The sequence below is a fragment of the Eimeria maxima genome, genomic scaffold, assembly GCF_000499605.1.
Source record: "Eimeria maxima Weybridge genomic scaffold, Emw_scaff196, whole genome shotgun sequence".
NCBI classification, from domain to species: domain Eukaryota; phylum Apicomplexa; class Conoidasida; order Eucoccidiorida; family Eimeriidae; genus Eimeria; species Eimeria maxima.
Genome location: NW_013563635.1, coordinates 15,055 through 36,209, shown reverse-complemented (window position 1 = coordinate 36,209; position 21,155 = coordinate 15,055). Strand labels below are relative to the sequence as shown.

The 21,155-nt window shown below is 56.3% G+C and overlaps 3 protein-coding genes across 3 annotated transcripts; 1 reads left to right on the top strand and 2 right to left on the bottom strand.

The window, feature by feature from the left end:
• Positions 1-1,859: 1,859 nt before the first annotated feature.
• On the top strand, positions 1,860-8,100 carry EMWEY_00021050 (hypothetical protein, conserved; the record flags this gene model as incomplete). The annotated part of the gene is made up of 4 exons (XM_013477824.1): positions 1,860-3,344; positions 3,494-6,792; positions 7,241-7,503; positions 7,730-8,100. The coding sequence occupies 4 exons, from the start codon at positions 1,860-1,862 to the stop codon at positions 8,098-8,100; spliced, it is 5,418 nt and encodes a 1,805-aa protein (XP_013333278.1).
• A 2,199-nt stretch (positions 8,101-10,299) lies between these two features.
• On the bottom strand, positions 10,300-12,822 carry EMWEY_00021040 (hypothetical protein, conserved; the record flags this gene model as incomplete). Its single annotated transcript, XM_013477823.1, has 1 exon — positions 10,300-12,822. One exon carries the CDS (start codon positions 12,820-12,822, stop codon positions 10,300-10,302), a length of 2,523 nt encoding a protein of 840 aa, XP_013333277.1.
• A 2,764-nt stretch (positions 12,823-15,586) lies between these two features.
• Positions 15,587-20,500, bottom strand: EMWEY_00021030 (hypothetical protein, conserved; the record flags this gene model as incomplete). The annotated part of the gene is made up of 1 exon (XM_013477822.1): positions 15,587-20,500. One exon carries the CDS (start codon positions 20,498-20,500, stop codon positions 15,587-15,589), a length of 4,914 nt encoding a protein of 1,637 aa, XP_013333276.1.
• Between the last annotated feature and the right edge of the window lie 655 nt (positions 20,501-21,155).

Genomic DNA, 21,155 nt, shown 5'->3' with positions numbered 1-21,155 from the left:
GGGGGGGGGGGGGGGGGGGGGGGCGAAAATGCAACTGTAGAGAACCAATAAACTCCGCCACTGCCCCCGCATTGGGGGCCATCGTTATATTTTTTGTATGGTCGGGAAAGGCGGAAGAATTGTTCTTGCTGTGAGAACATTTTCCCTGGGATGGGATGCATCCCATAGTAGACTCGTCTACCTGAATCAAGGTTACTCTTTGCATCCCATTCCTGAGTGCCCTTGAATCAGGTAGACGTGGATCGCAACCGTTAACCGCCGCCCTGCAAGAAGGCAGGTCCTGATCGACCTCCTCTATACGAGAAAGTTGAGGGTTGCGATTAGAAACAGACCTTCGGGAAGTTCGAGGGGAAATTAGCTTGTACTGAAGTACTTTTAAGCAGCTTCAGTACCGCTCATAGCTATCCAGCAGGCCGACCTGCTTTAGGGGTAATGTTCGTTCCTTTCGCATACCTGTGGCACCAACTCGTTGTTACCAAGTGTAACGCGAGCCGTTGATCATACCCGGTTTATGACGAGGCGCAATGAAACAAAAATACTCGAGACTTCCTTTGAGCAGCTGGCAGCCTCCCCCTTTTCCTGGCTTCCTGGACCCAGCGGCTCAAGCGCTTGGAGCTGGGGGAGAGGCAGCGTTTCATGAGTTGCAACGCCTCTTTCGGGGCTCAACGCGAGTCACAGCCACGTACGCCTGCATAGAAGCTCGTACAAGGTTTCTTAGCTCTGTGCATAGACAGTGTAGACAGTTGTGCTCTTGCTTCTGCCTGCCTACAGTTTGTCTAGTGTGCCCAGTTAAAGGTTCATGTGCCCACTCCGGACAGATTGCCTGGATCGCACAGCCCACTATCACACAACTCCTGCCGAAGCGGTCATGCAGCTTCTGCTGGCGGGAGAAGGCTAACCAACAGCTAAGGAAGCTGTTCCTTAATCTCCACTATGCTTTTCCTTCTTGCTGTTTGGGGCCTGTAGACGCAGAAACCATGGGGAGGATGGACAGCTCTCATGGCGCTGCAGTTTGTCTCCCGTCCGTTTCACAAGAATAGGACAACAGGAGTAGGTGGCAAATAATGAGGAATAAAAGGCACAGATAACGGAAAGATAAGCATGAAACACTGATTGGGAATGACACAAAAGCTGCAAAGTGACGCAAAACGGCTTCGGGCGGGCAAGACTGCCAGCCCTGTGTTCCAGTTCCAGGGGTCAACAACGAGGCCAGATTTGCACGGAGAAACCCAACACGAGTAGCCATGCCGTTAATAATTAGAATTACATTTTTATTGGCTGAAGATGGCCTAGAGTGCCTTAACGTATTTTTGGCCCCAGCCTCAGCACTGTCGTCGACAGGGTACTCCGCGCGCAGCTGTCGGTTGAGCAGGGTCTCCTTTGCCTTCCACATTTTTAGGACTCACTGAACATTGAGTTCAACAAGAATGCACATCGTTGCAAACTACCTCTTTGCCTAGGTGATGCGATGCAGAGGTCTGCAGACAGAGAGGCAACCTGAGTTGCTCGTCTGCTGGCTCTGGGTGTCCTTCCCGAGGCCCCAGGGGCTGTTGCCCTTTATTAACAGCAACAATTGGATTCCTTGATGTTATTTGACCATTCTCAGCTTCCTTCGTTTGGGAACCAGAGGCGGAAGGGGACGGATGTGACGCGTGACTTCCCTCACTATCTCTCAGATGGATGGCCCTAGGGGCCCCCAATGGGGGTGCCTCTCTTCAGAGAGACATCATAAGGATGTTTTTGATTTTTCTGTGGAGACGGGATGCAGTATACACCACCAGAGGCAGGCGGGAGGCAGCAGTACGGCCCAGCAGAGGGGGAGCACATACATTACACAGCAGCAGCGACGTTACGCCCAAATGTGCGCTAAACTCCTCAAAGTTATTGAACCTCTGTTCGACATTCATCAGGGAGCTGAGCAGCCTCAGCAGCGCATTTTGGGGTCCCTGACGTGTCTGGCCCGTCGCGCAACGGCTTCTGCAGAGGCGGGCGACTCTCGAGGTGTAACCGCGGCAGTAGTAGCGTTTCTGAGGGATTACAGGGTTGCTTTAAGCACTACGGATGCCTATCATATGCAACAAAGGGCAGGAGGGGCGGATCGGAGGGATGCAACAGAGGCAGCGCGCGCTTCTTTGCTGCTTATTGTTGCCCAATGCCGGTGTAGCACAACAGCGAACTCTGCAGAGCTCATGGTGCAGCGGCAGGCTCTGGGATGCGTGGCTACTGTATTCCGTGCAAACCCTCAGCTGGGATCCTCCGGTTCAGCCGCGATGGGAGAGGCTCTTGCTGCTGCTGCTGCTGCTGCCGTTGCAGTACACCGGGTGCTGGGTTCAGAGCCCTGTCCGCGGACAGACAGAGGGCTCCAGCGTTATGTGAAGCAACAGCAGCAGCAGCAGCAGCACTTTCTAGCCCTGGGCTTGGCATCAGCTCAGCCAAAACACGTGGCACTCATTAGAGCGCTCCTTTTGTCTATCAATTCCCTCTTGAGTGACCTGGCTAGAGCAAGGAGTGCCACATCTCCTCATAATGCTGAAAGGAGAGGCCTGTGCACAGCAGCAGACGCTGCGGGACTTCCTGCCTCTGCAGCAGCTCCCCTTGGTGCAGAGGGGGAGTTGAGTATTGAGCTGCTGCTACTGTTGCTGCCTCTCGCGCTGGCGCAGCCGCTTGCTGCTTCACCTGCCACGCTGCAGCAACCGCGGCAGCTGCGGAACACTGCCGCTGCAGCAGGGTGGGGTTCTTCCTGTGGCCTGACGACGGACTTCGCCTCGACACAAGAGAGCGATGCAGACGGCAGCAAGAGGCGCGATTCCCCCGTTACTGCTGCTGCATCTTGTGCTGCTCGCCATCTTCCAGCGGGTTTTAGCTGGAGGAGGGGTCCTGCCTCTCGGGCTGTGGGAAGCTGCCTCTCAGTCAGGGCCTCCTGCTCCGAGGAGGAGGCGCCTAGTGCAGCCACAGATGCGGGATATCGCTCCCCTTCTGTGCGCGTCGAGTGTTTGCGATGCATTGAGGGGCTGCTGCGGCTGTGCGGCAGAGAGCTGCTCCCGTATTGGGGTTTACTGTTGCGCTGCAGGAGGCCCCCGTTGCTGCCGCCATCGCTCCCAGGCTGGAGCGCTGAAGGCTGTCGCTTGTTCCGCAGCGGCGCCCCCTCCGCAGCGACACAGGCCCCCGGGGACTCAAGAATGCGGGGAGCGCTACCCCAAAGACAGCCAGAAACAGCGGCACTTGCTGCTGCAGCGGAAACAAGAGCAACAGACGAGTGGCTATATCGGCTACTGGGGCTGGAGCGAACGGAACAGCTTGAGCTGCCCTGGAGCTCTCTTGTCACTTCCAGTGAGGGTCCTAAGGTGGGCTTAGAAGAACCCCTTGGCATTTGCAAAACGAGTTGTTCAGTGCATACTAGGGTTTAGGGATTCGCGCTAAGGGTTTAGGGATTATTATTAGTGAACGAGGCAGAGCACCTACTGCTGCTGCAGTGGTTTGTGGTGTTTTGCAGGTGAGTAGAGCAGCCGTGAATTGTGTCTGCGCTCTCTTGGAGGCGTCGCCCCTGCGACAGTGGCCCGCCCCTGCATCTTCCTGCGCCCTTTGCGGCCCTGAGGCTGTGCTATTGGAGGAGGCGGACTGGGGCCGTCTTGCGGGGCTGCTGGGCTTTGCAGGATCGGGAGGGTGCATGGGCGGCCTCGGGGCTGCGCGCAGCCACAGCCTCAGATGCGCTTCGTCGCCAGCTCGTCAGCAGCAACCCGCTGCCAGCTTAGGTTCCTTTACATCGCTCTCCCACACTGTAAGGCAGGGCGCGCGCTGCGCTCTCGCATGCCTCCTAGGAGTCGTTCGCTGGGGGCTGACAGAGGAGCCACCCGACTCGGTGATCCCCTATTCCAAGCAACAGCCCGCGGCGTGCTTTAAAGATGGAACTAACGCTCCACAGGTGGCGGCATCTCCCCCCAGTAATGAACGTACGTGTGCTTCACCTGCGGCTCCTTCAGCCCCCACTGCCGAAGAAGCAGCAAAACCGGAAGCACGAACAGCACCTACTGCAGCAGAAGCAGCAGGTGTTGACGCAATGCAGCAGCAGCAGAACCGAATAAGGCCACCAGGGGACAGTATATACACCTCACCGTCTTCTGAAAGGGCCCAAGCACCTAGCCAGGCCGTAGCGGCCCTTAGGGGGTTGGCTGAAACTCTTCCAGCTCTACCTGCAGGTCTCTTGGAGCCCGGCGTCGCGGCCGCTGCACTTCGTCTTGCCCACCCCTTGATGATGCTGCTTGCGGAGACCCTTGATGCCCAGCTTGAGGAGCAGCAGCTGCTGCTGCTCCAGCGGGCCTCGCATCTGCACCAAGATCTACCCTGCTGTTTCTGTTTCAACAAACAAGAAACAGAAGCCGCCGCCACCGAGTGCGGGGCTCTTGCCACACCTGCTGCCGTTGTTGCACGACGCAGCAAAGCAGCGGTAGTAGCAGCAGCAGCACTACCACCACAACCAACAGCTGCAGCCATTGCTGGTGGTGGTGGGCCGCCCACCCAGCAGCCGGACAAACGCATATTCTCTGGATTCTCCGCAGCATCGACGCAGACGATAAAAGCTGCAGAGAACGCCAAGCGTGAACGGGATGCGCCAGATGGCTTTGAGGCCTTTGCTGGGAAGGTGTTGGCCAGAGGACCGTTGGCTCTGAGGCTGCTGATTCCAACCCTTTCTATGATTGCTGCTGTCGTGGGAGGCAAAGAGCGGCAGCCCCAAATTGCTGAGGCGCTGCTGGTCCCTCTGGAGAGGCGGGCGAGCGCTGCTGGTCCTTCTTGTCTAGTGTGGCTCCTTTGCAGGGCCCTGCAGACGCTGCTGTCCCTCCGCGGCAGCTGTTGTGCCTCTCCAGTGCCGCCTGTCCTTGAAAGGCGTTTTGTTCACTTCTTCACAGACCACGCCCTAGGGGGGCCTCAGGGCATACACCAAGGAGCTGGCTGTGGTGGAAGCCCATCGTCAGATAGCCAACAGGGGATAGCTCTTCCCACTAGGCGTTGCATCTGCGATGCAGCCGCGTGCAGCGGGTGGGCGGGTTTTGCAGCGGGAAAAGAGAAGAAGGGGCTGTGCAGCAGCTGCGCGCGACAGGGACAGGCGCTCTTCGGAGGATTGTTTGCGGCGTTGCTGGCCACTAGTCGCCAGTACCCTCAAGCATTGCTTTTATTGCTGCTGTTAGAGGAAGGCCACGTGAGCGGTAATCAACCTTGCCCAGCTAGTCGACTCTTCAGAGACAGCGAAGGCCCTTTCCTTGGAGTATTGCGCGGCCTGCTGGCTGCGCCCTGTCTTTCCCTCCGCTGCAGAGGGGTCCAATTGGCTCTCGAAGTCCTGTCCTCCACTGCACCAGAGCCGTTGAAAGAGTCTTGCAGAATTCCCTTAGGGACTCAGACTCGCGACGGTCTCTCCTTCAGGGCCTCTGATGCGATCCCTGAGTCTCCTCCCAGCGAGCCCGTCCTATGCAGACAACGCGCAGCTCTTGTGACGCTGCTGCAGGCGCATCTCATCACTCCGCTGCTCACAGGGAGAGCCCCAACAACTGAATTGACACATTATGTCCCGCAGGGGCAGCAGCAACAACAACAGCAGGAGCTCCAGCAGGAGCCGCGCCAGGAGCAGGGACAGCAACAGCAGCAACAGCAGCAGCAGGAAAAGCAACAACATCAACAGGAGCAGCAGCAGCGCTCGGACCTGCTGGTGAGCGCATGCATGTTCCTGTGCCGTTTAACACGGGAGGAGTGGCGGCGGTGCGGCCTTCTTAGCGTAGAGGTACTGGGGGCTTTGCGGGACCTAATAGCAGCGGGAAGGCCCCGCAACCTTCGGATCGCTGCTGCGACGGCCTTAGGGGCATTCGCAGCGCAGACCAGGGGCCTGCAACAGCAACAGCAAAGTGCCGCTGATTCTCCGGATGGAGAGGAAGCAGCAGCACGCACGCCAGCTAATGCAGGACAGGATGGAGCACAGCCCCAAGAATGCCAACGATTTGAAGCAGACTCTCTGCTTAGCGATTCCTTAAGACTCTTGCTGGTGCAGCTCGAAGATCCTTTTCACGACGTCCGCTCTGCGGCACTCGGCGCCCTGTGCGAGGCAGCCGGGGCCGTGCAGCAGCAGCAGCGGCAGCAACAGGAGCTGGAGCTGCAACAGCAGCCAGGGGACCTGAGCTACTGCGTACGGGTTGCAGGAGGGGATCTTTGGGTGGATGCTTTGAAGGGCATTAATGACCTTTTGGAGCAGCAGCAGCAGCAAACCAATGGGTCTGCAGCAGCTGCGGTGGGTCTGCGAGCAATTGGGGCGGTGGCACCCCTTGTGCTACTGCTTTCTCTTGATGAGGCGGCACGGCCCCTCGAAGCCAAGAGCGGCATACGCAGTGCATGCAGATGGCCTGCTGAGGAGGTTGCCCAAGTGACAGGCGACAGGGGAGGAAGCGCTTTAAATGCATGCAGGCAGGGACCACTAGAGGAGTTAATGCGTTCTTTGGCGGCGCTGGCCTCCGTGCTGCTCTCCCTAAGAGGAGAGGAAGCTGTTTCACTGGTCGGCCCGCACAAGCTACTTAGCAGGGAGCAGAGGGAGGTCACCGGCCCTACAAGCGACGGCAGCAGCTGCTGCAGGGAAACTAAAGAGGCAGACCCATCACGCGCGCCACACCAGTCACACGCTGCTGGTGCTGCTGCGGTTTCTGCCGCTGGTGGGGGTCTTAAGCAGCTGAAGCTGCAGTGGAACGCATGCAACAGCATCCGGGTTCTCTACTCTGCGCCTGCAGCTTCCCGCCTCATTACTACCGACTGTAGCAGGTGAGTGGTACTTCCGTTACAGGGAATGTGTAGGCATCCATTGTGTTTTGTCTTATTGTGCACTTTCAATGTTAAGGGCTATGAGGCCTCCACTTCTAACCGGGGCACTTCTAACCGGGGATGGTGGCACCTAGGTCTGTTATCGCCAGTCTAATGGCAGGAAGGACAGAACTTCCTTCTTTTCTTTTAAAACAGATATGCGTGGGGCTCGGATGCTGTGTCCTTAAATATCCCGTTTTGCATCTAGGTGCATCCATGGATGCATGCGTGTAACTTTTGGGGGAGGAAAGATTGAGCTGCGCTGGCTTGGGAACCGAGCCCTTTTTCTTTAAGCTGCCTTTCTGATTCGTCTACCGAAGAATGCGTTTGTGTCTGGCTGCTTGCTGCACCACCCGCACCTCCATTCCGCATGCGTTGGATATTGCATGCATTTGGTGCTGCGCTGCAGGTTTTTCGTGCCGCTTTGGCGGGGGATCTGCATCTGTTTGAGCGCTTCCCACCTGACTAAGGTACGCAGTCACGCTGCAGCTGCGCTGGAGGCCATGCTAGAGTTGCTGGGTCCTGCTGCTTCTCATCGGAAGCTGCCCCTCGTGTCTGGCGATACACCTCAGCTGCACTGCGTTGGCTGTGTCACACCTATGCTCAAAGAGGCGTGGGAGGCACTAGCAGCTGCAGCGACGGAGGCAAGGATTAAAGGACCACCACACGGCGGTGAGTGCCTTGGCTGTTAGAATCTCTCCCTTTCACTTCTCATAGTATTTGCTTCTTCTTCCTAGCCATACATGCAGGCAGATAGACAATACAGCCAGCGAGAAGCAGCGGGAGCTAAATGCAACGCAGCAGCAACAGGCACCAGGATGCTGTCTATGGAGTGAAAGCACAAGGAGCTGGGCATGGCCTATGCTGGTATTTTTTGTGCTGTATGTTGGATCTGCAGAGGAGCGCTGGCGTCTGGGCCGCGGTGCACCGCCACCTCGTCGGCAGGAATGCTTGCAGTCAAAGCTGCGAGATTTAATGGAGGGGAGTTTGCTGCAGCGTACGCAGGAGGTCCTAGAAGCTTGTGGAGCTCCGCCTGCCCGCACCCCCGTCAGCGCAATGCATCCTTCTTTCCCTCCAAAGCCACAGAGCCCCGCCGGGCCCCACACGAATCCCAACTCCACTTGGGAGCCACAGTGCAGCTGCTCGCATAGGTTGGGGGGATCGTATACAGGTTCTGCCGCGTTAGAGGCCCTTAGGCAAGCAGTAGAGGCGGCAATGGAGGGCGTATTCGGAGCTCCCCAGCTGCATGACAGAGAAGCCTTGATTTAGTCTTGCTTCCATTGCATGCGATGCCTCGCTGGTGTCAGCGACCGCACAAACGTGCAATCACGATGGACCAGCGAGTTGACAGCAGGAAACAGGCGTGCCACATAGCCAGCGGTTCGAGCATGCCCCATCAGTCTTTATTAGCAGACATAAGCTAAGGCATAGGACTTTCTTAGTGCCTATCCATGGCATAGGTAGGGTTGGGCGAAGGTTTATTCATGGCGTAGTTAGGGTTCCCTCAGGGCCTATCCAGACTAATCCCCAGTCGCACACTACCAAAACCCTGGATAGGCCCTGAGAGAACCCTGTCTCGTCACGGTCTAGGTAGGATCTAGATGATGTCGAGTTATTTATTGCTTAGTTTGAGGAAAATTGTGTTAACATAGAGCGTACGTGGAGCTCTGTAAGGGATTAGTTTGTGGTGGTGAGGGTTTAGTTAATGTAGATCTCGTGTGGTTTTGTGAGTGTATTGCTCAGTTGAGGCATAGTTTATGTTCACCGTAAGGTTTAGGGCTTTTGGCTGACGGTTTCTCGCAGAGGCCGAACGCCCCCTGAAGCGTTAAGTGACAGCTTAAGTGTGTCGGCGGCTTCGTTTGCCACAAGAACGGTGGGCGCCTCACGCTTCCCTGAAGGTACTGGAAGGCTACGTTTATTCGTCCCGACTAAATCTGCCAAGCTGCCTATGTCGTGTATGTACAGAGGTGCCCTCTAGGCGCCTACGCACTCCGTTTTCCGCCTATTTGTGAAGCATAGACGAATATAGCTGAATGACTATGGAGCCCGCTGGAAGTTAGCTTGTGCTAGCACAAGCGAACTTCTGCAGAGATTGTAAAAATCAAAATGGCAGTAGCATCTTTCTCGGATTGACATTACTGGATGTGGGAGAAGCTAGTACGCGTCGGGTTAGGATGACGTATTCGAGCCGCTTACAGGCAAGATGGGACAGCGATGGAGACTTCAAGAAAAAAAGGAGCCGGCACGACGCGTTTTCAGGGCAAAACGAAGTACTAGACAACAAATACAAAATTATCCTGACAGCAAAAGAGCACGTTAAACCCCAGTATCCATTGAATACGGAGTAGTTAAAAGATGTCCGAACCAGGAATCGAACCTGGGTTTACACGGCCACAACGTGTTGTCCTAACCTCTAGACGATTCGGACCGAAGGTAGAGATAGATCGTCCGAGCACTTTGGTATTATTTTCTTCAGTTTTTTCCTGCCCCAATCCAACGCCACTAGAAATTTAATAACAATGCTATTAACTACACTGCAATGCCATACACAACCTTTCCTGACACTACTGTTGCGTCTCCCCCCTTACGCCTCCCCCGCCCACCTCGGACATCACCACATGCTACCATGCAGCCTCCACCTCTTTCTCTGCATTCTTCGCAAGTGGCACAGATATTCTGGAAACTATTATGCGTCACAGCAACCTGGATGTTTGTTTACTGCCCTTGAGTAACACCGCTGCTATCTATAGCTACACCTCCCCTCTGTCTGCAGGTGACCCCGCTGCACGGCGGGGGGCTCGCTGCTTAAGAAGATAAACGGAAGCAACGAGCACCTTAATATGCTCGCCAGAGAGCGACCACCATAGGGCAAGGCTGCATGTACATACAATCGCCAGTTCTGTAGTAAGTACAGGAGGGACCGACCGCTAACCATGCCCCCCTAAAACGCTGCAGGCGCCTCTAGAGTTGATTCGGTTACTTTCGTAGCGCTGACTTGAACTGGGCACACGCCCCTAGATTAGGGGGTGACGACGCCTGGAGTCGTCTCTGCTACTGAAGCTTTTGCTTCGATACGAACTGAAAGCCTCACTTGACTCGCCACTACAAAACAGTGAACGTATACACCGCAGACCGCAACGGCAGTAACAGCAGCAGCTGCCTTCTCGGGCGACGCAACGTTTGGTAGCGCCACAGCCTGCCTTCAAGATCGACACACTGCTACCGCTGCTGCTAAGTCAACGCTGCGAATACGGCAGGTAGCTGCCGCACCACAAGTGCCTCATCGGATGCAACAGGGGGAGGTCATAGAGCCCCCCTTGCATCATCGTTGCTGAAACCCTGTGGCAAACCCACCCACCAACCCCTCCCTCCCTGTTCTCCCCCCGCTTTCTGCGGGCGTATCTGCATACACTAGGTCTGCCTGAATTCGCGTTTGACAGCAATGCAGCTGGCGCTGCTTCCGTTGCTTTAGAGGAAGATGCGCTGATATGGTTTGCTGCCCTTCAGCACTACACGGCACACAGGGCACTGCCGCCGCGTCCGCAGCGCCGCCAGAATACAGGCCTTGCAAAACACGTGGCCGCACCGCAGGGCCACCACGTGGTCGCTCTCGGGTTGGGCTGACATCCCAAACGAAGTGCGAGCGGCCAATAGTTGCTGCTGCTGCTGCCATGCCTGCGTCTGGGCGGGGTGGGGCTGCTGCTGCTGCTGTATGGCGCTGCTCTGTCCCCCAGAAGTGCCGGGGGCCCCTCGCTGTGCTGCATCACCTGCAGGGGAATCACAGTTGGCGCCCTGACCCCGCTCTGCCGGTTTCTGCTCGGTGTTCTCACCGATTCCCGCATCCTGCTGCTGTTGCTGTTGCTGTTGCTGTTGCTGCTCCTGCTGCAGCTGCAGTTGCTGCTGCTGTCTGTATTTCTTGAGACAAATGGGGCAGCGGGGGAGAGCAGCGCTTGCGGCACTATCCTCCTCATCCTCTCTGTCTTCTGCAACTAGTGGGGGCCTCGGGTATGGTAACAGCTGCAACGGCCCCCCCCCGTATGACTGCAAACCCAAGGAACCCCTCCACAGATAGCTGGGGGGGGCATATGTCGTTGGAGGTGCTGCATGATGACACTGTAGTTCAACAACATCATCATCGTCTGAGTCCAGCACGACTGCTGCTTGGGCTGTTGCTGCTGCTGCTGCCGTCGTTGCTGCAGCTGCTGCAGCTGTTGCTGTTGCTGTTGCTACTGCAGCAGCAGCAGCAGCAGAAGCTGCTCCTCCTACGGCACCTTGAGCTGTAGAGCCCGCGGCGGATCCTCTGTCTAAGCATACAGCGTCAGTGTTTACATACACAACAGAGACATCGTCTGCTGCATCCGAGTCTGCTGCCTCCGAGGCACTGAGGTCGATCACCTCGTTAACCTCCCCTACCAACCCATCTGTCATCAACACAGTGTTGCTACTACTGCTACTGCTACTGCTACTTCTGTTCTCCGTGCTGCTCCTCAGTCCCCCGCTAGACACCCTCTCTACACAAACCTCAGTAGCCAGAGGCTGCCGATTCCTGCTGCTACTCGCTGGATCTTCTGCTGCCGCGCTGCTGCTGCTGGCGACAGCAGCAGCAGCAGAAGAGGGGGCTCCCGCTGTTGATGAAGAGAACGCAGCACGAGACAACTCCTCTACCACTGGCTCTCCCATCGCTGACCCCGTACCGGCCGCTGCATTTGCTGCTTCCGCTGCATCGGCTGTTTCCGCTGCATCGGCTGTTTCCACAGCATCCGCTGCTCCCGCCGCATCCGCTGCTTCCGCCCCATCCGCTGCATCTGCTGCACCCGCGGCTCCTGCTGCACCTCCTGACCCATCACTTGAGCTGCTGCCCCCCTGCCCGTCTCGCCCAGCCATCTGTCCAGTCACAGCCAAATGTCCCACCTCCCCAAAATCTAGGGGTGCAATCGGCTCGGTCGCCTCTGCTGGTGCTGCTCCCGCTGCTGTTGATACTGCTGTCCCATTTGGCACATATCCTGCTCCGAAGTCTGCAGGAGATGTTTCCAAGGTAGCAGCTGCAACGGCTACAGCGCCAGCTGTTGCCTTCCCCTCTAATGCAGGCCACCGAGGGCCCTCGAAGGCATCTCCTGCTGGTCCGTGAGAGTACCCTGGGACCCCGCCCTCTGAGCCTGACGCCGCTGGCGGCCCCACATGTGGAACCCTTGACTCAGACACACCCGTGGATCTCTCTAAGACTTTTGTGCATCCTGAAGTGGCCGGGGCCTCCCGTTGAGGACCCTGCGCGTGAGGCGGCGTTCGGCGCCCCGAACTGCTGCTGCTGCTGCTGGGTTGTGGTTGTGGGGCTGAGCCTGGGAACCTGTCGGGACAAACGGTGCTGCTCCTGCTCTTTGCATCGCCGTCGCCCCCACACCCGAAGAATACACCCAAATGCAGACCCTCAAACTGCGGCTGAGGCTCTGCTGCAGCAGCTGCCGCAGTAGCACCGCCTGCAGGAGCAGCACCGCCAGAAAATGCAGCCGTAGGGGCATAGTCAGACACACCGCTTTCGGAGCAGACACCAGTTGCAGCATTCACCTGCTGCAACTGCTGCACTACCTGTGCCTGCTGCTGCTGGTGCTGCCACCCCACATTGGGGAGCGTGTCCGCAGCTGCAACAGGGGAAGGAGACTGCTGCAGGCCTCCACCAAGAAAAGCCCCTTCTGTAGGTGAAGCCCCCGCTGGCTGTTCCTCCTTCGTCGCCGTATATACTTCTCGTTCGCAGCTGAGCCGCAGCCGCTTTGCTGCTTGCTCCCTGTTGTCCCCAGCGGCTGGTTCCGCTGCTGCTCCTGGTGTTGCTGCGTCTGCTACCTGTGCTGCGCCAACGGGAGACGGCACACCTGTGGGAGGAGCAACGGCAGCAAGAGGGGAGAGGCATGCCTTTGTCGTTTTGCAGTTCGTATGGGGCTGCTGCCCTCCATCGCCAGGAGCAGCTGTCGCTGCTGCTGCTACGGTCTCCGTCTCCATTTGCATGCAGCAGCTTTATATTGGGCAGTGGCGGCAGAATCAGCCGAAAAAGCCCCCTCCGCAGCCCATAGACAGACCCCTAAGGCAGCAGCAGTTGTAAGACGATGAGCTGAACAAAGTACTACTTGACGGCTTTCGCCGGCTCTTAAAGAAGGAACCCCCCGCCCCCCCCGCTGCAAGCCCTGCTACAACCAACCGCCAACAGCATACACCTCCACCCCCTCAAAGCGAAGATTGCCACTGCAGCTGCTGCATCCAGCTGCATGCAAGAGCCCTGCAGCAGGAGGGAACATTGGCTCGTCCACAACCGAAAGGGGGCTGGCTGCCTCTACGCCGCCACCTGGATCCTCATTGCAAGCCCTGCAGCAGCGCTCAGCAGCAACAGCGAAGCAGCAGAGAAGCAGCAACAGCAGCAGAACTGCTCCACCCAGAGACAGCACCAGATGCCCGGAAGCCGCAGCAGCGTTGTAGCCGCCACCGTTCAGCTATTGCTGCACCCTCGCAGCAACGAACTCAAGATGTTGGGAGACCAGCCTGCAACACTGCCTCCTTGGCTGCCCAGCGTTCCCGCCACCAGCAGTAGCAAAGGGCTCCGGCCACACTGGAGGAAGCACGGGGGTGGCTATGTATGCCGCTGTGACTGCAGCAGCTGCAGCAGTATTTGTGGAGTTTAATGAGAAATGCATTCAATGTCTGATTTATATTACACAAATAAACCATTCATTTAAACCTTCAGCCGAAAAGGGCTGCCTAGCGGCGCGAGCTGCTGCTGCACCCGGCAGCGCGGGGGCGGGACCTTGCATGCAGGGAACAGGCTTGCAGGTGTTTTTGTCTTGGTTGCTGTTGCGTTTAAACACTTTGTTGTATAGTTGTTATGATATTGTCCTCCGCTGTTGTTGCTTTTCGAGGTATTAGATCCCTTAAGCGCCACGTGTGCGCCTCTCTGGCTGTTACAGCCAGCGCTTTACATGCAACACATACAGCATTCACTTGCTTGCTGCTGCTAAAGAATGATACATATAACGCGGCCCTTTGATCTTAATGAAGGGCTATTATTAGTTGAAGTGAAGTAGAAATACCTAATATGGTGATTCCTTAAATGCAACTGACGTTTCCTCCCCGTCTAGACGCGTCCTTAACGCGCTTTCAGCTGCTATAGCCGCTTTAGAGGAGGCAGCTTGCTTCCTATGAGTTGCAGCAGATCTTCTTGCTGCTTGTCACGATGTAAAAGGGCCCCACATACAAACACGAACAAGAAGCCTTCTTTGTTGTACGCGCAGACACTGTAAACAGCTGTTTAGAGCTTCTCTAACAGCTGTTGCTTTGTTTGCATTAGTGTTGTTGGTGCCTAGGTCACCTTCGTTACGCTGCACTAGCTGTGGCATAGTCTGCAAGTCTGTCTATCAAAGGTGGAGTATGACCCATTACTCGGGTGTACTAGACAGCAGAAATAGCCTACAGTGTGAGTGGATGCAGCAAAGAGTACTGAATTGTACTTGCATGCATGCATGAATGCATGCACGTACAACCCAGTGATAAACCCATTGGAAGGTTGCCTCCTCTTCCGCGTACACAACAGGCCTTTGTGCCGTTTTACTTTGCTGCTGCTGTAACTGCAGGAACAAGCGCAATCGCCGTTTATTGCTGCAGCCTTTTGCAGTTTGTCGATGTAGTTAATGAGAAGCACACTGTAGCCTTTTGCTTTGTTGTTAGTTTTGCGCCTTTGTCTATCGTGTGTGCAGTTGATTCTGCTTCTTTTCTTATTTCTGTGGCTGCTGCTGTTTGAATACCTTCTACTGCGGCATGAGGCGACCCACTTGACGGGCTCCTTCATATGCCTCTGTGCTATTCTTAACGTGCTAATCGCAACCAGGCCTACTAACTGCCGCACGCATTGCGTTTGGCAGCGAGGTGTCTGCACATATCAGATCTTCAGGGCAGCAGGCTTTGCTGTTGCTAATTGAAGCAGAGATGCGCACACCGCGGCTTCTTAAGGCATTACAAACACCAGAGGGTGAGGAAAGGATAACATATTTCGCCTGCATACACTAGAGAAGAATTTGCCTGAGAGGAGCCAAAAGACCGTCCTTGCTGCATGCGATCGAACAGAGGCCTTAGAAGACGCACAGCATAGAGGAGGCTGTCTTGAGGGCGGTCTGCTAAGGAAAATCTGAGGAGTCTCAACAGCTGAATAATTGTAAATCATAATACTGATTTGCAATGGCTCCCTGCCGAGATGCCTGCACGACCTGTTGCTGCTGTTTGCCTGAAAGACGCAGAGAAAATATGGCTGCTCGTCTCTGTGCTACGGCGCAGTGGTGGCCAGCACCAACTAGCTGCAACTGCTGCACCAGTTGCCTCAACCGCAGCTGCAGGTATGCGACGAGTGCACCTCGAAGGGGGAGCTGCTGCTGCTGCAGAGATGAGTACAAATGCAGCCGCCACACACCAAGCAATGGCCCAAGCTTACACACCGGCCAATACAGCAGCTACAGCAGAAGCGCAGGCTGTTGTAGCGATGGTGTTTCGTCTATTTCAGAACTGTTCTTCTAACTGCTGTATTAAAGTACAAAAAGAAATCTTTATGCGAGTTATTGATGCCCAAAACGACAGGTTACTCTATGCCACGGCTAGCACAAAATAGTCAAACTGTCTGCGCATCTTTTGCTCAAACAAATACCCTAAGGCTACTAGCTACTAATATTAAGATGCAGAAACAGCAGGAGCAGCTGCTGCCGCATGGGTAGCTGCTGCATCTTCCTTTCTAGAAGCCACAGATGGCACCGCAGTGCTGCTGGAGCCAAAATTCGCAGGCCAAGTCCTTGGCTGCTTCCTCTTCCGCAGCCTGTGCCTTTGCCTGTAGCTGCCGCAGCCGCACGACTGCGGTATATATGCAGCTCACCCCTGCAACAGCAGCGTGGCTGCCTGCGAGCTCTCTAGATACAACACGGTAACGACACCCCAGCGCCTCTAGCAGCACACGTGGTTTCATTCCTATGCGCTTCTGCAGCACAACTGGCAGCGGCAGCGGCTCTACAAGGGCAGCAGCCAGCGTGGTTACATCATCTTCTGCAACAGCACCAGGACCAGCTGCAGCAGAAGCAGCAGGACCTACGCCTGCGGGCATCTGCCGCTTCCTTCTAAGACCCTCGCATACAGCCTCTTCTTCTGGCTCGCTGATCTCCTCTACTAGACAGCCCTGTGGCACCTGCAGCACTAGCTGCCCTACCTGCACCGTCTCATAAGACAAAGCAGCATCAGCTGCACCACCTGATGCTGCTGCTGCTGCTGTTGCTGCTGGTGCGGATCCTGCCGGACCCCGAGAAGAACCGCCCCCACCGCCTCCCTTGCGCCGAGAAGGCCCCTTCCCTGAGCGGCCACGACGTCCCCCAGACTGAGATGCTCCCTTGACTACTGCTGCTGCTGGTGCAACTGTTGCTGTTGCATCCAATTCCATGTCAGCTGTTCCAGCAGCAGTACCAGGAACACAAGCGGAAGCAACAGCAGCAGCAGCTGCCGCACGAACTGCTGCAGAGGGTCTGCTTTTGCGGTGGGCTGCAACGGACTCATTGTTAACAAACACCGCAGGGCTAAGAGGCCGTCTCTGACTGTCAAGGGGAGCAACCACCAACCAAAAGAGAAAGGCAAAGCGCCTCCAAGCTGCAACGGATTCTGCTGCTGCTGCTGCTGTTTCTGCTGCAGCTGCTGGTGCTTCCCGTTTGGACGCCGCGGCAAGGCAGATAGGGGCAGGGAGATGCAGGCCCCGTACTGTGGGCAGCAGGAAGGAAAAGAGAACGCTACACGGGTGCGCAAAGTCTACATAAGGAGTGCCGCCGACGCTTCCGCTGCTGCTACATCTGCTAGTGGCATTGCAAGTGTTGTTGCTGCTCTCCTGACTTTCCTTGGAAGGTTCTCCAGCGGAAATCAAAGCCACATCCGCTTTTACGGGAGATGCAACCGCAGCAGAACCAGCGGCTTCAGCTGCTCCTGCCGCTGCTGCTGCTGCCAGGAGGGGATCCTTTGTTTGCCGCTGCTGATCGGTATTTCCAGCATCAATTGTTGCGTTGGTCACGCGTGAAGGAAAACCGCAAGTGTCCTCATCGCTGCCACTGCTGCTGCTACTGCTGTCGCTGCTACTGCTACTGCTGTTGCTGCTGCTCAGGTTGCTTCTGTGTCTCACCCACGGCATTTTGCTGCCTCGTCTGTGCCCCCGGCGAACTCGAAAGTGATTTGCTGCCTCCTGCAGGACTGCACTGCAGCTTCTGAGTTGGGCTTGGAAGGCGCAGCGGTGGATCGACTCCAGGAGCAGCAGCTGCTGCTGCTGCCTCTGCATGCCCTTACGCAGCTGTCGCACCTCCTCAGGCGAGTCTAAGAGAGCATCTGCTGTGCGAAGCATCGATGCCTCTGCCTCATCCGCAGCTTGCCCTAAACTGTTGCTAATACTGCTGTTGCTATTGCTGTTCCTGCTGTTGCTGTTGCTGCCGTTAGATTTGTTTCCTCCCTGGAATGTCGACCCTCCGAGTTCTTCTTCTCGGCTACTTTGCTCTTCCTGTGGTTTCTGCTGTCGTTGCTGCTGTTCCTCTTTACTGGTCACGCCGCCTGGCTCCACGAGCTCTGGCGCTTTTGTGTTGTTTGGCAGCGGTGTGGTGTGTGCGTCGTCTGCAGCTTCGTCTTTTACCAAGGGAGCATTTTGCGTCCCGTATTGCTGCAGCAGCTGCTGCTTCTGCTGCTGCTGTTGATGCTGGTAGGCATCGTTGAGTATTCGTTGTTGGACGACGTCTGTGAGTGTACGCGGCCTGAGGAGGAGCCGCTGAGGATCAGGAACGAGTTGCTGCTGCAGCAGCAAGCAGTTGTAGACGTCGTAGGTGAGAGGCGCAGCACGCGGCAGAGGCAACAGACAGGCAGGGCGATATGGTGCAGCAGCAGCAGCAGGATCAAGAACAGCAGTAGGAACAGGAGGAGGAGGAGGGGGTGGGAAGCAGAAGTTTGGGCCAAAATTAACAGCACAGCTGCCTCCCCCCATTAAAGATACAGCAGGGAAATACTCCCCAGCTAAAAGGCCGCAGCAACCGCTACTGCTGCTGCTGCTGTCTGCTGCACCAAACCGACATACACCTGAAGGCTTTCCATTTAGAGTAAATTCGACACAGGACCCCACACCTGCTGCCTTTACACCCGCGCATGCAGCCCCAATGCTGTTGCTGTCGCACAAGCCTGCTGCACTCCGGTGGAAGCCCTGCGCTAGACGATCTGTGTCCAGCCAACTGGACAAAGTGTACGGGTCCCCCGCAGCAGCAGCTACCTCAGCAGCTGTTGGTGGACCTGTTGCTGCTGGTGCTGGTCCTGTTGCTGCTGCGGCTGGTGCTCCGCCTGTCCGCCTTTCTTGCTGATGCTGCTTCTGCTGCTGTTGCTGTTGCTGTTGCTGTTGTGTATTGTTGTCTCGTCCAGCTTCGGAGCTTTGCAGCAGCCGCATACAGCAACCAACGATATCGCCTTCCTTCAATGCAGGGAAGAAACAAGGGAGCTCAAGGCCTCCCCATGCAGTAGAGCCACTAAGAGTTAAGCCAACAGATTCGGCAGTAGAGCCTAAGGGAGCAGCAGGAGGATGTCGCCTAGTGCTCCAGCCTACTCGGAGGTCGCACTGGGAGGAGGCCTCCAGCCGCTGCTGCTGCTGCTGTTGGTCAAGGGGAAAAGCTTGTTGAGAGCGCAGCACCTGCTGCTGCTCCTGCTCGCAGGGCACTGGGCCTACGACCACCTCGAAGTAGTAACAGCCAGAAGAAGCAGCATGTGTCGCCAACACCACCCCACACCCAAGACCAACAGATGCTCTCTGCCAATAATTTATCCCCTGTGCCCTCCCGCTGCTACTGTTGCTGCTGCTGCTGTTGCTGATACTGATACGAACACTCGGGTGCTTGTACTTCGCCGACAGCCGCACGCGCCGCATCGCGGCGTGCATAAGAGGAAGCGCGGAAGAATCCGAGCCGCCGAGGCCGTCCAGTGGCTGCTGCTGCTGTTGCTGTTGCTGTTGTTGTTGTTGCTGTGTCCGCAGCCACAGGCCGTCTGGGTCGAAGGGGATGTCTCCACAAGCAAGGCCTTCAACTCTGGCTTTTACAGCAGTGAAGTCCGCATATGCCCTGCTGCTGCTGCTGCTGCTGGTGCTCCTGCTGAGGCCCCCCTTGCTACGCCCAAAGCAGCGCAGTGCCTTCCGCAGCAAACGAGAGTCCACCATATATGAATCCCCTTGTAGCGACCTGAGGCTCTTACGGCGCAACCGGAGGCACCCTGATGCTGTTGCTCCTGCTACAGTGGAAGCTGCAGTTGCTCCCTCGCCCGCCTGTCGCATGATGCAGCGGGATATGAACGCTGACAGTAGGGGCAGTGGCTGCCGCTGCTCGCACTGCTGCTGCTGTTGCTGCTGTTGCTGCGGCAGCGAGAGGCGTAGTGCGGGGGATGTGCGGGCCCTTGCATGCGCAAAAGCCGCAATGCGTTCGAGGTAGGTAAGGGGTCTGTAAGGGGCCTCTACGTCGAGGATACTCTCCAATTCACGTAGACTGCTGCTGTTGATGCTGCTGTTGCTGTTACTGGCGCGGTTGCCAGCTTGTGGAGGAGAGCCGTGCAATTTCAGGAGTGTCTGCAGGGCAGCGGGATCAATTAGGGGAGTGAGGGAGGCAGCAGGTGCAACAGCAGCAGCAGCAGCAGCAGCAAACATATCAAGGGCTTCAATGCCTTCAGGAGGGTTTTGCAGCTGTACAAGCCAATCTGCTTCTAAGTAAGCAGCTCTGCTGCAGCGGCGTTTCCCCCCCAACAGCAAATACGCATCTGGCAGCAGCTCCCCTGCAGGAACGTCACTCCCGCTGCTGGCGCTGCTGTCATCGGAAGCATGACCGCCCCAGACCTGCTGCTGCGGCGGCTGCCGGCGGCGGCGTAAGGCTCTGCCTATAAGTGGACCCTTGCGGGCGGCAGCCGATAAGGTGGGGAAAGGAGCAGCACCAGGTAAGTCAAATCTTAGCTTTAGCCCGCTACAACGGCCACACAAAACCCTGCCGGTGCTGCTACCGCTGCTGCTGCTAAGGTCTGAGTGGTTATGGACGTTGAGTCCAGTGCTGCTGCTACCGGGTTCTGCACCTGGTTCGTGTTTTGGGGAGCATGCTTCTTGCTCTGGCTGTCGTTTTAAACGCCGTTGCTGCTGCTGTTGCAGCAGTAGCAGCTGTTGCTGTTGCTGTTCGTCATGGGTCTGTAAGCGTGCGCCTAGGTCACCAGATACAGCGCCTCTTTCTGCTAGTTTTCTTTTCTTCGGTATACCATTTAACTCACGGGGAAACTTTGCGACATCATAAGGATTTAGAAATAAATCCCTCTGTGCAGCAGCAGACCACCATGCCTCTCCTCCATTGCTGCTACTGCTGCTAGAGCTGCTGCTGGGGATAGTGCAGTGGTAGTGCAGGGCATTCAAGTTTTTTAATAGATCAAAGCGCAAAGGTGGTGGAGGAGGAGGACGTAGCAGCTCCTCTTGGCTTCTTGCAGGGGGGGCAATTACCTTAGGGGGGTGGAAGTAGCAGCCCCTACACTCCTCACACACACCGTTACTGCTGCTGCAGCTGCCATTGCTGCTGCTGCTGTTGCTGTTGCTGATGGTGATGCTGCCTTTGTGGTCGGCAGCGAAGCCGTCCTCCATTCCACTGCCAGCCCTTAACTACAAAACGCCTGCGCCTCTGCTCCTCTTATAATCCTGATGCTACTGCTGCTGCTGCAGCTGCTGCAGCCTGTTTAGGTCTTGCTGACCCTGGGCCCGCTGCGGATGACCCCTTAAAAGGCATTCTAAACCTCTGCTGCGTCTCCGTCCTCCTGGGGTATTCTCTGCTGCTCCCCTAAGGATACTGTGCTACTGCTCTCCAGCAGCTCTTGCTGTTGTTGCTGATGTTGGATTTCTCGCGGCTACAGCAAGTGCAACAGCAGCAGAGGCTGCAGCACCCCTGCTTCGGTTGCTGTGCTGCAGCTTTTCCTCCCTTGCTGCTGCTGCTACTGCTGCTACTGAAGCGCCGCTGCTACTGCTGTTACTGAAGCGTCAACATCCCAAGTCGGCTCCCCCATATACAAGAGATGCAACACTAAGGCCTAGGGTCTGCTATTTTAGATTTTGAGGGTTGAGGTTCCGAGGATTTAGGGTCCGAGGGTTTAGAGTTTCAGGGTTAGGGTCTGATAGATAAGAGTTTGTGGGTTTACAGTTTGACTGTTTACAGTTTAAGGGTTTACTGCCTGAGGCTTTTTTTGAGTTGAGGGGTTTATCGTATGAGGGTTTATCCTTTGAGGGTATGAGGGTTTACCGTCGG